Raw genomic sequence first — 14,217 nt, 5'->3', positions numbered from 1 at the left:
GGTAAGGAAAGGGTGCTTTGCTACTTAACAGGCCGTTTTTAGAACTGAAAAATTGGTTATACATAATTTTACAAACGTTGTAATTACATGAGATGTGTATTACGCTGTTTAAAAAAGCAAAGTCCTGGCTATGTCATACAGGTTGCATCTTGGTTGCCTCTGGGTGAATGACCTTTTTTAGGAGAGTTTTGGGGTTTACATTTCCACCCCAAAGGTTCTGTGGCAGCTAAGCCACATTCCTGTCACTTTTTTACTGAAGTTACTGGATGCTTCAGTGCCAGTAGTGCTGCAGACTGTTTACTCTTTTCTAGCATCCCACAACTAACCTTCATTGCTGCAGGTCAAAGGACTTTTAAGCCCTAGTCAATAAATAACTATAGGGAGAGTGAGAAGAATTAGAAACTCAGTAAGTCATCCACAATGTGTGTACAATTCAAGATTGAGCAATCTATACTAGAGCTCTGAATTCTGTTAATTATATGCCTTAAGGAAAGATAGTTCAAGGCTGTTAGAATATTCTGTCTGTAACCACCACTCTCTCTCTCTGAGTGACTCTTGTTTACCATCTTGCCTCAAGAGCTTGCATGCTTTTAATTCACTAGTAAAGGAGAAATCCTACTATGGTTTGTGCTCTTTCCCCCCTCTGGTGCACCTGTGCCTATTTCCCGTAGCTTTATGCATCTCTGATTGCTCAAGGAAAGTGCTAAAGTTCAGCTAGGAAGCTGCAGAAAGTTCAATGAAAAAAACTGACAATGAAAAAAAAACCCACATTTAATAGTAAACTAGGTTTGCATAGATCACGGGTGTGAAACTTGCCATGTCACGTGATGTGTCGTGACATATCATGACTTTTTTTGCATTGCCAGAGCTGGGGTGGGTGCGGCCTCTGTATGATGCAACCGGCCCGTGGGCCGGCAGTTTCGGCACCCCTGGCATAGATGGTTTCAGGAAACCAAAAGAATGAGTTGAGATTTGCAAAGGGTGTGAAGAACAGAATGAGCTTCAAGTTCATGCAAAATAAAATCTGAGAGCTGGTGCAAAAGCAGCTCAATGAAGTTGACAAAAGGGTAACATAGCAAAGAGGCAGACCTCGGTTCCTATTTTGGATCAGTCATCTTTGAGAAGTAGATATGGGTTCCACGGAGCATTTGGGAAACTTGAACTGAAGGAGCAGGATTCCAGCTCAGCCATGATCATGAACCCAGATTTTTTGCACAGGTATACACATTCCTGGTTTTCTTAAACTCAGCACCCTAATCAGGAGTGGGCAGGATGACCATTTTATCAGTGCTATTTTTAAACAACTTGTAAGGAAAAGTTGGCAGCGTGATCCCAACTGTCCATGGCCTATTTTTATTGCATTTATTACAAGAAATAGAGAAAAGTAGTGAAATGATAAGAGAGCCAGTTTGGTGTGGTGGTGAAGACATCAGGCTAGAAACCAAGAACCCAAGTTCTAGTCCCACCTTAGACACAAAATCAAGCAGTTTTGTTGAGTCAACAAAGGTATTAAAAAGAAAACCCTAAAATTTGCGTGTAGGTGTATACACACACACACACACACGTACATGAATGCACACCTGTTCCCATGGCAGCCTCCCAACTTGGTGTGCAGTGCACCAGATACGCTTGCTTACAATTCTCACTGGATATCAACTCATTTAGAAGACACTGGATAGAAATGTGGAAGTGAGGAAATAATCCCTACAACAGCATTATTACCAACTGGTCTAGTTTGCTGTCGGGATGTTCACATTTTGAATGTTTTAATTAATCTATCGGATTTATTCCACTGTTTCCAGTGTACGGACAAAGCTAATTGTACACTGGAAATGAAATGCATTAATATAATTTATTTTAATTCAACCAGCGCCTACAAAAGATGCACATACTTAGCAGATCTTCTGTAATTATAGGCAAACTTTAAAAAGGGAAGAGATAAAAAAAGTATGGTTGCTTCTTCAGTACCTTTTAATTCAATGGGACAGATGACCAGTAGGTTCAGGGCAACCTAGAAAGGACTTGTTCACACTTCATATCGTTAATTGGGAGCATCTGAGACTGTAATGCGACCCTATGAGGCGGATGAGGTAAAGCCACGGAGGACAGGACAAGCACCTGAACGGATGGAGAACCTCCAGGCTCACAGAGAGGGAAGGGGCACGCCGGCTGCCCAGAACCACTTTCGGGAAGAAAGCAGGACAACCGCCTGCACGAACTGCCTTGTGGACTTCTTGGGGACATCGGGCCGGCCATTCGGAGGAACGGGATGCTGCGCTAGCAGGTCCCACGATACGGTTTAATCGATTTTTTATGTGCCCTAGAATTCACACGTTACTCTTGAAAGATAAAAATAAACTACAGTATCGCAATCACCGTTTTGTTTAATTATTAGCCTAACTCAGGGGTCGGCAACCTCGGCTCTTTTATGACTCGTGGACTTCAACTCCCAGAATTCCTGAGCCAGGAATTCTGGGAGTTGAAGTCCACGAGTCATAAAAGAGCCGAGGTTGCCTACCCCTGGCCTAACCGTAGTAGACCAGGGGTCTTCAAACTTGGCCCTTTGATGACTTGTGGACTTCAACTCCCAGAATTCCTCAGCCAGACAAGCTGGCTGAGGAATTCTGGGAATTGAAGTCCACAAGTCATCAAAGGGCCAAGTTTGAAGACCCCCTGTAGTAGAACAAGACAGGATCCGGCCCCCAGTCGTGGGGGGGGGGGAAAGCTCAGCCCAGCTCCCGCACCTGAGAGAAGGTCTCCGCACGTGGAGGCTTCGTTATGGCGACCAGGAGCCGGAGCGGACCGGCTTACCATAAAGCGCGTTTAAAGTTCATTCCGCCCAGCCGGCCTAGGAAAGAAGCCTCTGGCGCACCGTCATTCCCCCCGGGGCTCCTCAGGCTGCGACTTCCTCCCTCGGGGAAGGCGAAGGGGCGGCCCCGGGCTGATCTCCAGCCCGGGTGGGCGGATCCGGGAGGCGGTCTCGCAGGCCAGGCATTAGAGCGCAGGTGGCTCCGGCTGGGAGCTGCAGTCGCCTGCGGTGGCGCTTGGCGGGCTCCGGGCGTCGAGGAGAACGGGAGGCGCTGGTCGTCGCAGCTTGAGGGCCCTTTTCTCCGCCAGTGGGAAAACACCCCCGGAGAATCTCAGGGTTTCGCGCCTTCACGGAACGCGTCCCGACCCGGGAGGCGGCAGGAGCCGGTCGGGGATTTAACTCCGGGCGCGACCGAAGCATGGGGGATCCGCGCCTTCTCCGCGCCGCCGCTTCTGCGGCGTGGCCGGCCGCCCCGCTCCGTGGCGGGCCGTCGGGCGCAGGGCCCCGCTGACCGCTTGTCCTCTCGGGAGCCGGAGCAGGAGGACGCGCGCCGGCTGCCCTTCCTGCCGTCGGCCGGGCCAGATTCTCCTCCTCCTCCTCCTCCGCGCGGGATCTTTCAGAAGAGACTTTGGGTTTCTGCCGAGGGCGAAGTTAAGGCGAAACTTTTCCCGCTGCGGTGGCGGACCCAGCCTCGCTCTCCGCGCTGAACTTCCAAGCGGAGAGCGAAGGAGCGAGGGCCCGCCGGGCTGGCTTGTTATGGAGTTCGCCTTTTTTCGCTTTTCTCGGGTTTTATCCCCCGCGCGCACCTGGGTGGCTGGAGCAGCGAATCCTCCGCGGAATCGGCAGCGGCCGCTCTTGCCATGGGAAGACTTGGGGTCCTCGGGAGGGGAAAGGAGGCCGCTTGGGGGGGCCGCGGACGTTCGCCGGGACCGCGCCACCTGTGAGCGTCGCGCCTCCGGCCCTGCAATCAGCCGGAGGGCTTAACTCGAAGGCAGGAGCCGCCCGGGAGGAGGCGAGCGGGAGGGTGGCCCGATCCGCGCCCTGCGCCTTGCCATGGCCGGCTTTCGCCCCGGCCCGAGAGACGCTTTGCTGAGCCTTCTGCTGTTCTTGCTGGAGGCTCCTGCTCCTGCTCCGGCTGCGTCCAAGGCCATCGTCTGCCAGGAGATCACCGTGCCCATGTGCAAGGGCATCGGCTACAACCTGACCTACATGCCGAACCAGTTCAACCACGATACCCAAGACGAAGCTGGCCTGGAAGTACACCAGTTCTGGCCCCTGGTGGAGATTCAGTGCTCTCTGGACCTGAAATTTTTCCTGTGCAGCATGTACACTCCCATCTGCCTGCTGGACTACGCCAAGCCTCTGCCGCCCTGCCGGTCGGTATGCGAGAGGGCCAAAGCTGGGTGCTCTCCTTTGATGAGGCAGTACGGCTTTGCCTGGCCGGAAAGGATGAACTGCGATAAGCTGCCTGTTCCGGGAGACGCGGAGATGCTCTGCATGGATCACAACCAGACAGAGGCCACAACCTTGCCCCCATTGTTTACCAAACCCACCCGCTCTTCCAAAGGAATCCAGAAAAATCTCACCCCCCTAGCCAGTGGTGACTGCAAGAGAGTGTGCGCCTGCAAAGAGCCGCTAGTCTTCATCTCCCAAGAAACTCACCCGCTCTACAACAAGATCGAGACTGGCCATGTGCGCAATTGTGCCATTCCTTGCTTCCAGCCCTATTTTACCCAAGATGAAAAAACTTTTGCCACCTTCTGGATTGGCTTGTGGTCCGTCCTTTGTTTCATTTCCACTTTCACCACAGTGGCCACCTTTCTGATCGACATGGAAAGGTTCAGGTATCCTGAGCGCCCCATCATCTTTTTATCAGCCTGCTATCTCTTTGTATCCATTGGCTACATCATCCGGCTGATTGTGGGCCATGCTAATGTGGCCTGCAACAAAGATTACAACCACATACACTACGAAACCACAGGGCCTGCCCTTTGCACTGTGGTCTTCCTCCTGATCTATTTCTTTGGCATGGCAAGCTCCATCTGGTGGGTCATCTTGTCCCTTACCTGGTTTCTGGCAGCTGGGATGAAGTGGGGGAATGAAGCCATCGCTAGCTACTCCCAGTATTTTCACATGGCAGCCTGGCTTCTTCCTAGCGTAAAGTCCATTACTGTTTTGGCCCTGAGCTCAGTCGATGGGGACCCAGTAGCTGGGATCTGTTATGTGGGTAATCAGAATATGGACAAGCTGCGGGGTTTTGTCCTCGCTCCGCTGGTGGTATACCTTTTCACCGGGACCATGTTTCTGCTGGCTGGTTTTGTATCCCTCTTCCGAATTCGGAATGTGATTAAACAAGGGGGCACAAAGACGGACAAGCTGGAGAAGCTGATGATTCGTATCGGGATCTTCACCGTTCTTTACACTGTCCCAGCTACCATTGTGGTGGCTTGCTACATCTACGAGCAGCACTACAGGGAGAAATGGGAGATGGCTCAGAATTGCTCCTGCCCTGGGGACAAGTCCAGACTGAAGCCTGACTATGCTGTTTTTATGCTCAAGTACTTCATGTGCCTGGTGGTGGGCATCACCTCTGGGGTCTGGATTTGGTCAGGCAAGACGCTGGAGTCTTGGAAGCAGTTCACAGGTCGATGCTGCAGGGGAGGGAAGCCCGTGAGCGCCACCATGTACAGTGAAGCCAACATAGCGCTGACAGGCCGGACTGGGCTTCCCACTTCTGCTTCCTACCACAAACAGGTTCCCCTGTCCCATGTGTGAAAAAGCATCTTGATTTGTCATTAGGGGGGCAGGTAAGCACCATTCATCCTAGGGCTCATCTGGAGCCTTTCTGGAGTTTTGCTCATTATGGGCCTCCCAGGTTTGCATCTGGTCTAAGAAAAGGGGGATTATGCACAGGTGAGGGAGGGAGAAGATCTTGCATATGGCCAAAGGCTGAGACCTCAGAGTTGGTAGAATTCCACTGTGCCCTTGTGCAGGGCACGTTTAGAGTCAAACTATATATGATGGGAATTGGGCAAATCCATCTCTGGACAAGTTTTTGCTTTTTGATAATGAAAAAAATCCATGGAAGCTGCAAGAAGAAGTGAAATATAACAAACAACAGGGAAGATGATATAATCTTTTCTGTTCAATCTGCTTAATTCAAAATTAAACCAGTTCTTTTCACTCTCTCCTTGTCTATTCTGAGAAAGCTCAGAATGTGTAAGTTGAGCAGATTACAAATAACAAATCTAAAGTTTAAACAATTCCTAAATTTCTGTTTGGCAACTATCCTTTTCAGCAAGCAAACAGTGCAGGCATGTACATGTTTACTTAGAAGTAAATCTTGTAGCTTTCATGGAATTTAACCACAAGAGGGAGAAGGTAGGACTACATATTTGACTCTTAGTAGGCACCTGCCAGTTAGTCATTGCTCATCTACTACATTCCAGTAATGTAGTTATATCTCTGTTGAAATTACAGATTCAGATTAAAAACATGGAATCAGTTTGAAGGGGAAGGTTTACTTTAAAGTGATCAGTTGTGACTGTAAGATTCGGCAGAATCCAGCTTCATGTTTTAGTTTGGGCTGGTGTTAAATCTACCCTCATCCTTTTTTACACAGATCTTTGCCAGATAGTCACCCAAGACAGTTAAGTGTGTCTCCTGTGCTGCTGATTTCCAAATGATAATAGCGAAGGCAACCTGCTTTCTTTGGAGTTGATACAGAGCAATATATGCAGTGTAAAATCTTATGAATGAAAGCTTATTCACACTTGACAGAAGCAACATCTTGCTGGAGACATATGCAGCTTGCTTGATGTTTTGTTGAGTGCCGTGGGAATTAGTTGCATGAAAATTTGGCAGCAGGGCAGCCTTAAGATGGGGCAGACATTTCCACTTGCTGTCTGTCATGCATTGAATTGGTGCAAAGTTCTTGGCTGTTGAAGTTAAGGTCGGGCAGGGACAGAGGGCAGTTTCCATCACGTCCCTACTCCACTCTTAGAAAGCAAGAACACCTGTTCATCTGTGAAGATTGATCCCTTGGATCTCACCTTCCAGAGAGTGGTCATCATACCTTTTAAGCTGTTTGTAACCCTTCTGAAATTGCCATCTATTAACTAATGTGAAACAGTGTTAGCAATAGCCATACTCAGAAAAGTCCCTCTCTCGTCTCCAAATGTTAGCAATTTAAATATACAGGGAGTACGGTATATTGCATAGCCCTGGAAAGTAGATTGCAAGCTTTTACTTTCTTTTTAAAGGCCATTATTTCTAAAGATAATTTATACCTACATGCCTGTGATTTGACTTAACTCTTCACAAATTTCATTCTTTCCTTGCTCCTCGAGGCTATGTTTTTTATGTAAATTGACCGCAGAGATAAATCTAAATGAATTCAGTGAGGCTTACATGTGTTGCTAGAAATGCTTGACATGGACTAATATTCTCAGTTCTTGAGAAAGATTAGAAACACCCCCTTAGAAATTCTTACATTTCTATGAAGAATCAAAAATGAAAGTTTTTGTCCCAGTAAGTTAACATGGTTCGTGGCCTTCCGTCTGTGTGCAGAGGAGAGGTAAGATATCTATGGGCCTTGCCAGGACTTCTCCTAAGGTCTAGGGAATGGCAGCAGAATGTCTTTTTGCTGTGGGAATTGTGTAGGCTGGGAGCTGCCAGAAGTAAGAATCTGGCTTTTGTTTTCTAGGAAGACCTCACGTGTGTTCTGGCCATAGTTAACTGAAAGCAAGTATGCCACTTGAAAAGGTCGTTATCTAGTTCCTGGAGCAGATGGTTATGGTACGGAGGGTCAGATGTTCAGCGCATACCTAAAGTAGAAAGAGACTGAATGGAGGTTTGACCAGGAGGTTGCAGAAACGTGGCCAGAGAAATTGGGGCCTGGACTGGAGTTAGCAATACTTGGCCTTATTCCTCCTGTTCTATGGAAGATAAGCAGCAGGAACTGCTGGGGCAGAATATTGATTGTCTTTGATCACGGTTCTACAGTTGATCAGTAATGGACATTACTCTCCAACAGCAAGCAGTAACTCTTCCCTTGAAGCAACTGCCCAAGAGAGGAGGCCTGCATTTTCTCAGTCGTGTGACACTATAAAGACCACGGAGCTTATTTGTGAACTTGAGTCCATCTCAGCTGATGCTCTCCCACAGATGCAGTTTAAGCTTGGCGGACTATGTACTTACAGCCAAGTATCCCTCTTCATTTACATGATGAACTCTAAACCACAGAAGCTTATACAATCTTTTTGGTTTGGTTCTTTCTTTTTCCTTTTAAGACTATCTAAGACTCTTTATGGCTCTTATTTCATTCAATAGTTTAAAAGAGCTTTAATACAACCCAAATAATTACTGATAAAATAATTACAAGGTTTTTGAGAATTACTTGAATTAAAGAACTGAAATCCTAAAAACTAACATAATTGGGGCCTAGATGCTGATTTCGGAGCTAGAAACGTTCCCAAATCTCTGGGGCAAGTGGCTGACTCTGAAGGAGCTTTTCCACAGGCAAGTTAAGTGCTTGAGGGATTTATATATGTTCTTTTGTTTCTGAGATGGATCCCGATCTGGATTACACTGCAGCAACCCTGTTAGCCACATTGAACTTGCCTTCAGTCATCTGAAGAAGGAAATATTTAATCTAGTGCTACTTTTCAGTGATCACATAGCATGTATAATTCCTTCCTTCCTTTATACAGTGCTGCTTTACTTCTCTGATTAACAAATCAAGCCTGGGTGATGAGGGTTAAGTAGAATAGAAGATCCTGTCTTGAAGGCAGACTGTTACAGCATTTCAAGTCAACCTAAAGTTTTATTGCACCCTTTCCCACCACTGCAGTGAACTGGGGAACTGAGCACACATCCATCTACAGAATTTCATGGCTGGTGTTTTAGGAACATTACTGCTTCCTGTAAGCAAGCTGAAAAGGCATGGCTTAAAAAAATAGAAAATTAAAAAACAGTATGGAAAGCTTAATTCAGTGTAGAAAACTGTCAAGTACATTATTAGCTTTGAAAATAAGGGTTTTTCTAAGCAAGGTAATACAGGGTTTCTTTAAGCTATTGTGTACTCTAATATAAGATCGAATTACATGTAGTATAATATGTAAATAGCTGTATAATTGTCTTCAAAGAAATACATTTATATATACTGAATCTAGTGTGAATATCAGATATGGGTTGGGAGAAGATTGTAAATTTTTGTCAAAACAATTTGAAAGCTGTAGATAACAGGAGGAAAGTTTAGGGCATTAAATCATTGTATTTAAAGTTGGATTCATGCTTAGGTCATACTGTCAATTGTGCCTTGTGGAAATGAAATTTTTACATACTACTTGCAGTATGATTATGAACATGGCAAAAGTGACAAAATATGTAAAAAGCTTTTTTTTTAAAAAATGGACTTCAGTCTATCACCTTAATAAACATTTAAAGATTATGGTATACGTATTTAAGAGATGATTGTTTAATATGGGACCACAAATTGACTTACTTTTAAAATATGGCTTAGGTTACTTACTGCTTGTTTATTAATAAAAAAATGAATCAAAGCCCAAAACTAGTGGCAAAGGAGAAGCACAAGGTATACAAGACAAATTATTGACCCAACACAATGTTTGAATACTGTATCTTAAGTATATGTGCATATGGTGTAATTTGAAAATATGAAAAAAAGACAAAATGTTTAGAATCTTTACTAAATAGGACACACCTCCTCCTTCAAAGTAAAGCATAATTGTGTTTTATGGTTTCTGATTATGATGAATAAAATAGAAAGTCACATCACTACATAACTTTCCAGGGTCCAGCCTAGAAAAAACGTCACCTTCTTTGTCCTCAAAATACTATCCTAAAGACATCTTTCTAACCTAACAAGTCAATGATAGGAGATGAATGTTTCCTCTTGAATGTTGGTGGTTGGGAAGACTTCATAGACAAGGACAAGCTGTCTTCAAACTTGGGCTTTTACTATTAATCATAATGAGAAGCTAAGATAAAGCAATATAACTACAAACCTAATTATCTCCCAACCTTACTAAAAGATACAATTGCTTTTTTCTGTCAACTGAAGAAAGGTATCTCTGCTAGAAGATTGTGGTTAAAATGGAAATGCTCTTCCATGGAAGGAAATTCTTCTTTGGGTCAGACAGGTTTTGAAACAGCTCAGGAAGAACTCTCAAATATAAGGAAGGAAGAAAAGAGCGTGTTCACTTTTGATAATGCTCAGATGAAGGAATACAATGGGGCTGTGTGAGAGGCACAGCTTAATTTATAGACTTTGACATCTTGCCACTAAGTAGCAAGCTAGTCTTGCCCTTGCGTCAGTGGCAGGGGTGAGAAAAACAGTACTGCAAATGGAAAACATCTGGATCCCTTGTAAAAACTTCATGAGTGAAGCAGGCCAAGTTAACAGTAACAGTTCTCCAAGAAACCTCTAGCACAGCACCTGCCCTCTGGAATAATATTCCCCAGAGAGTCATATGGGTCCCACCCTGGTGATGTTCAGAAATCATTGAAAAATTGACTACTGACTTTGGTCTGTGACCACAAACAAATAAATTGAATTGACTACTGTATTCTCCCAGGCCCTGTGGATTTTATCTGTTATGTGTGGTCACCTTCTGGATGTGTATGTTCTTGTGTTACTTTACTCTTCTTGCTTTTAAAAGTGAAAGCATGTGAAATCATATAGTCTCTCTAAACTGTTTGTATCTATGTTTATATGTTAGCTAAGTAAGCATGGAAAGGAGAGCCATCTAAACCAAGCTTTACTTTTCTTCCTAGAAAAAAATGGGGATAGATGTTTGTGATAAAGGAGAAAGAGCAGAGAAATAATTAAACTCGCCATTAGTATCCAAACCCATAGCTTGAAATATTTTAATCTCTTGCTATGTTAAGGTGCCCTGAGGTTGAGCTTCTATATGGCGATTGCATGTAGGCAGCTCTCTTGGCACCACTACAGAAGCAATTTGCCATTGCTGCTTTCTACTGTTTTTTTGACAATGCTTTTCCAGATACACCAAGAGCCTTAGAATTTGCAGCTCATCCCTCATCCAAGTGCTAACCAGAGCTGATGTCACATAACTTCTTAGGTCAACCAAGGTTAGCTAAAGGTCCTGCCACCTGCTAAGCTCCCCTTACCATGAGGAACACGTGATTTAGGTGGTGGCAAGTCTGACTAGATGCGATGTTGCAGATTCTGAAAGAAAGCTCATGCCTAGTTTTTGTTCCTGATCATAGATGTGTTCTTATTTTAGTATGCTGTTTTCTCCTTCCCAAAGACGGTTTAACAGAACTATTGTATGTACATTCATTTTGTTTTGTTTTTTAAACATGCTATCCTAAATTTTAAACTGGAATCAATTTTTAATGAAGTCTCAAATTCTACTGAATAATATAGTTTCTTTTTTTGTAATATATTTTATTGATTTTTTTAAAACATAAATCAAAATAATTGGTGAACAGTGTGTTGTCTGGGTTACATTTGTAAAACAATCATTAACAATTGATTTCTATAATCCATAATCCACATAATGGTTTTAGTTGATTTCCTCTTTTCCCAAAATATCTTCTTTTGCAAACAATTCTTATTGTTTTGAGATAACAATTAAATATAATTTTTCCCAATATTCCTGAAAATAATAGTCACATCAATATAATATTTCTTTTCTATCCAATCATTCTGGTTGCCTTATCATATATCCTGTTTCAGACCTTATTTTAGTTTGTTTCTCCCACCAGATTCTAAGTATTCTCACTGGTTACGATTTTCTCAAAAATTAATAACATTTAAAAATTTAACTCTATTTTTCCATATGAACCATCTCACACTTTTACATTTCTTAAGGAATAGATAGAACAATGAAAAAAAAGAAAGAGCAAGAGTAAAGAAACATAAAAAATAACATACTACTTAAAATATATATCCCTCCTAAGCTAATATATATTTATTCCCTAAATTTCTTATTCTTTTTAACCATAATTAAAATATGTTTAATCTTTAAACATTCCATTTAATACATCTAGTGATCTAGTCCTTTAGTTCTTATTCAAAACATTTTTTATCCATTATAATTTTCTTAAATTCAATCACATTTAATTAAATATCTAAAACATTTCCTTTAAGTCATTTCAACTTTTTTATATTACTCATATCAAGAAAGAGAACAAAAAAGTGAAAAAAGCATACTATATTATTCAGGGAATTCATCTCTCTTAGAATGACATATATATTCCAAAACTTTTCTATTTCTTTAACCATATTCAACAAATGTTTCTTTTTAAAGTATTCTCTCTGGTAAGTCCCATTATCTATTTTCTTGGTTTGCACTTTAGTCTTTTTCCTTTGCCCAATACTTTTCTTAATCAATGTATTTTGCTGAATCAAAAAGTTTTTCTGTATGTTCGTAAATGTTGCTGTAGATATAAAAAGTAAATCAGGTGAAGTGTCTTTGTATGGGGCTTCTGCCTTTCCACGTTTGTTGAAAGTCTTTTTCTTTTTTCCACTTCTCTTATCATTTCCTTTCTCTCCGATGTTCCTGACATCTCTATAGTCCATTTTATCCAATCTGTTTCCTTGTTTTGTTAGGTTCCATCTTTAAGTCTCTATTCTCAATTCTATATCCATTTATCTGTTTTATCTGCTCCTTCTCTGTTGTTGTTTTCTGGGAATTTTTTTAGTTGTAGAGTTAACTTAGAAATAGACTGATTTATATTTTCAAAGTTATTTTGGATTTCTTTGTGGTTTAAAGTCATTGTTGTTTGAATTAGTTGCAGTATACTATATATCTCCTGTGAAATATTTATGTTTTCTTGATATGTTCTTTCTACATGTCTCTGATCCATGATGGCCAAAAATTTGAGTTTTTCTCTTCCTTTCTTTTCTCTGCAAATAGCTTTAGAGTCCCAATTATATATTTGTAATCCAAATAGTTCAAAAAAATTTTTTTCTGAAATTTATAACTCTCTTTGTCTACAGCCCAGATTAGTCTTTCTTTGTCACAGCTGTTCTTTGTTGTTAAAACTTTGAAGGTCACAAACACAGATTAGCTTTTCCCAGGTTTTGCCACTTAATAAAGTTATAGCTGTCATAGTCTTCATCCACCACTAGGTGTCAGCAACTATTTGTTTTTCATTTCCATATATTTTGATCCTCCTTAAAGGTTAATTTCCCGCTTCCATTAGTATAAGGGTGGGGCGGAAATCCCCCTCCTTCCCTTTTGGAGGTAGTTTGCTTCTTGGGGATCTTTTCCAGGAAATTAAGTGTAGAATAGAAAAGAGAAGATCGAATTCCTCACCCAGTTTCAAACACGCTGTTCACAGTTGTGCTGGTTAGTGTTTTTGAACTTTGGTTGCTAGTAGCTTGGGCTGGTCGATGCAATACGGCCAGCCTTTCTCCTGTCGGGTTAGAAGGCTTTCCCCAAGTCGAACGGAACAGCCGCTGCCCTTCCAGAACCACTGCAGCACCCTTCTTTCTTTGTCACCTCTCCGGGGTGACTTACACCCATTTAGGGTCTCCAGGCAGGGCAAAATTAGCTGCGGGGATTCAGAGTATCTGCAAGTCCATGACCAGTCGCCACTGCGCAAAACCAGAAGTCCAGTTTCTTTGATTTGCTGCCATTCTGGTCACTTGCTGGTTTTTTTAGTAGTAGAATTTTTAGAACCAGGGTCAATGGGAGGGGTTGACTTGAAGAACTCAGGACGAAATCCAAAAGGCAAGGCATTCTGTTTCAGTCTCAGAACAAAACTTCAGTACATGGAATATTTTGTTTTGTACAGTCTCAAAGCAATGGATATATGTGGGGACTATAGAAGTCAATGACCTTGTTGGTACTACTACTACTACTAATAATAATAACAAAGTTGGAAGGGACCTTGGAGCTCATCTAGTCCAACCCCCTGCTCAGGCAGCCAACCCTATACCATTTCAGACAAATGGCTGTCCAGTCTCTTATAATCATAAGCTATTTTAATTTTTTGAATCACATTCCTTCACTTTCTTGATAACGATTTGCTTATTCTGGAACAGGCGTAATCATCAATTGATCAATTTTTATTAGTTCACAGACCAGCATCAGGCTTAACATATATTCTATTGCACAAGCCTATGTTTACTTATCTAATTCATTTTAATAGGTTTCAGCACAGAATTGCCTTGGTGACAAAATAAACTCACTCTCATATAAAGGTAATTTAGCAACTCTCAAGTGAGTTGGAATCCTATTGTATCTCGACTTAATATTGAACTCCAAGCACATATGAACGGCTGCTTGAGGTTGTACTCCTTTTAAATATTATCTTCATGTAGAAAAATGGGCATATTTGAATGAGCTTGTTTTGAAATTTGTGAGTGCATGATGGGTTGATTGCTGTAAAGAATATTACACATCAGAAGA

At 42.5% G+C, this 14,217-nt stretch overlaps 1 protein-coding gene across 1 annotated transcript; it reads left to right on the top strand.

The window, feature by feature from the left end:
• Positions 1–3,862: 3,862 nt before the first annotated feature.
• Positions 3,863–5,584, top strand: FZD5 (frizzled class receptor 5; the record flags this gene model as incomplete). The annotated part of the gene is made up of 1 exon (XM_083350812.1): positions 3,863–5,584. One exon carries the CDS (start codon positions 3,863–3,865, stop codon positions 5,582–5,584), a length of 1,722 nt encoding a protein of 573 aa, XP_083206938.1.
• Between the last annotated feature and the right edge of the window lie 8,633 nt (positions 5,585–14,217).

The sequence above is a fragment of the Vipera ursinii genome (genome assembly GCF_947247035.1).
Source record: "Vipera ursinii genome assembly, chromosome: 1".
NCBI classification, from domain to species: Eukaryota; Metazoa; Chordata; class Lepidosauria; order Squamata; family Viperidae; genus Vipera; species Vipera ursinii.
Note: the sequence above shows the minus strand (reverse complement) of the source record. Positions and strands in the feature narration are given on the sequence as shown.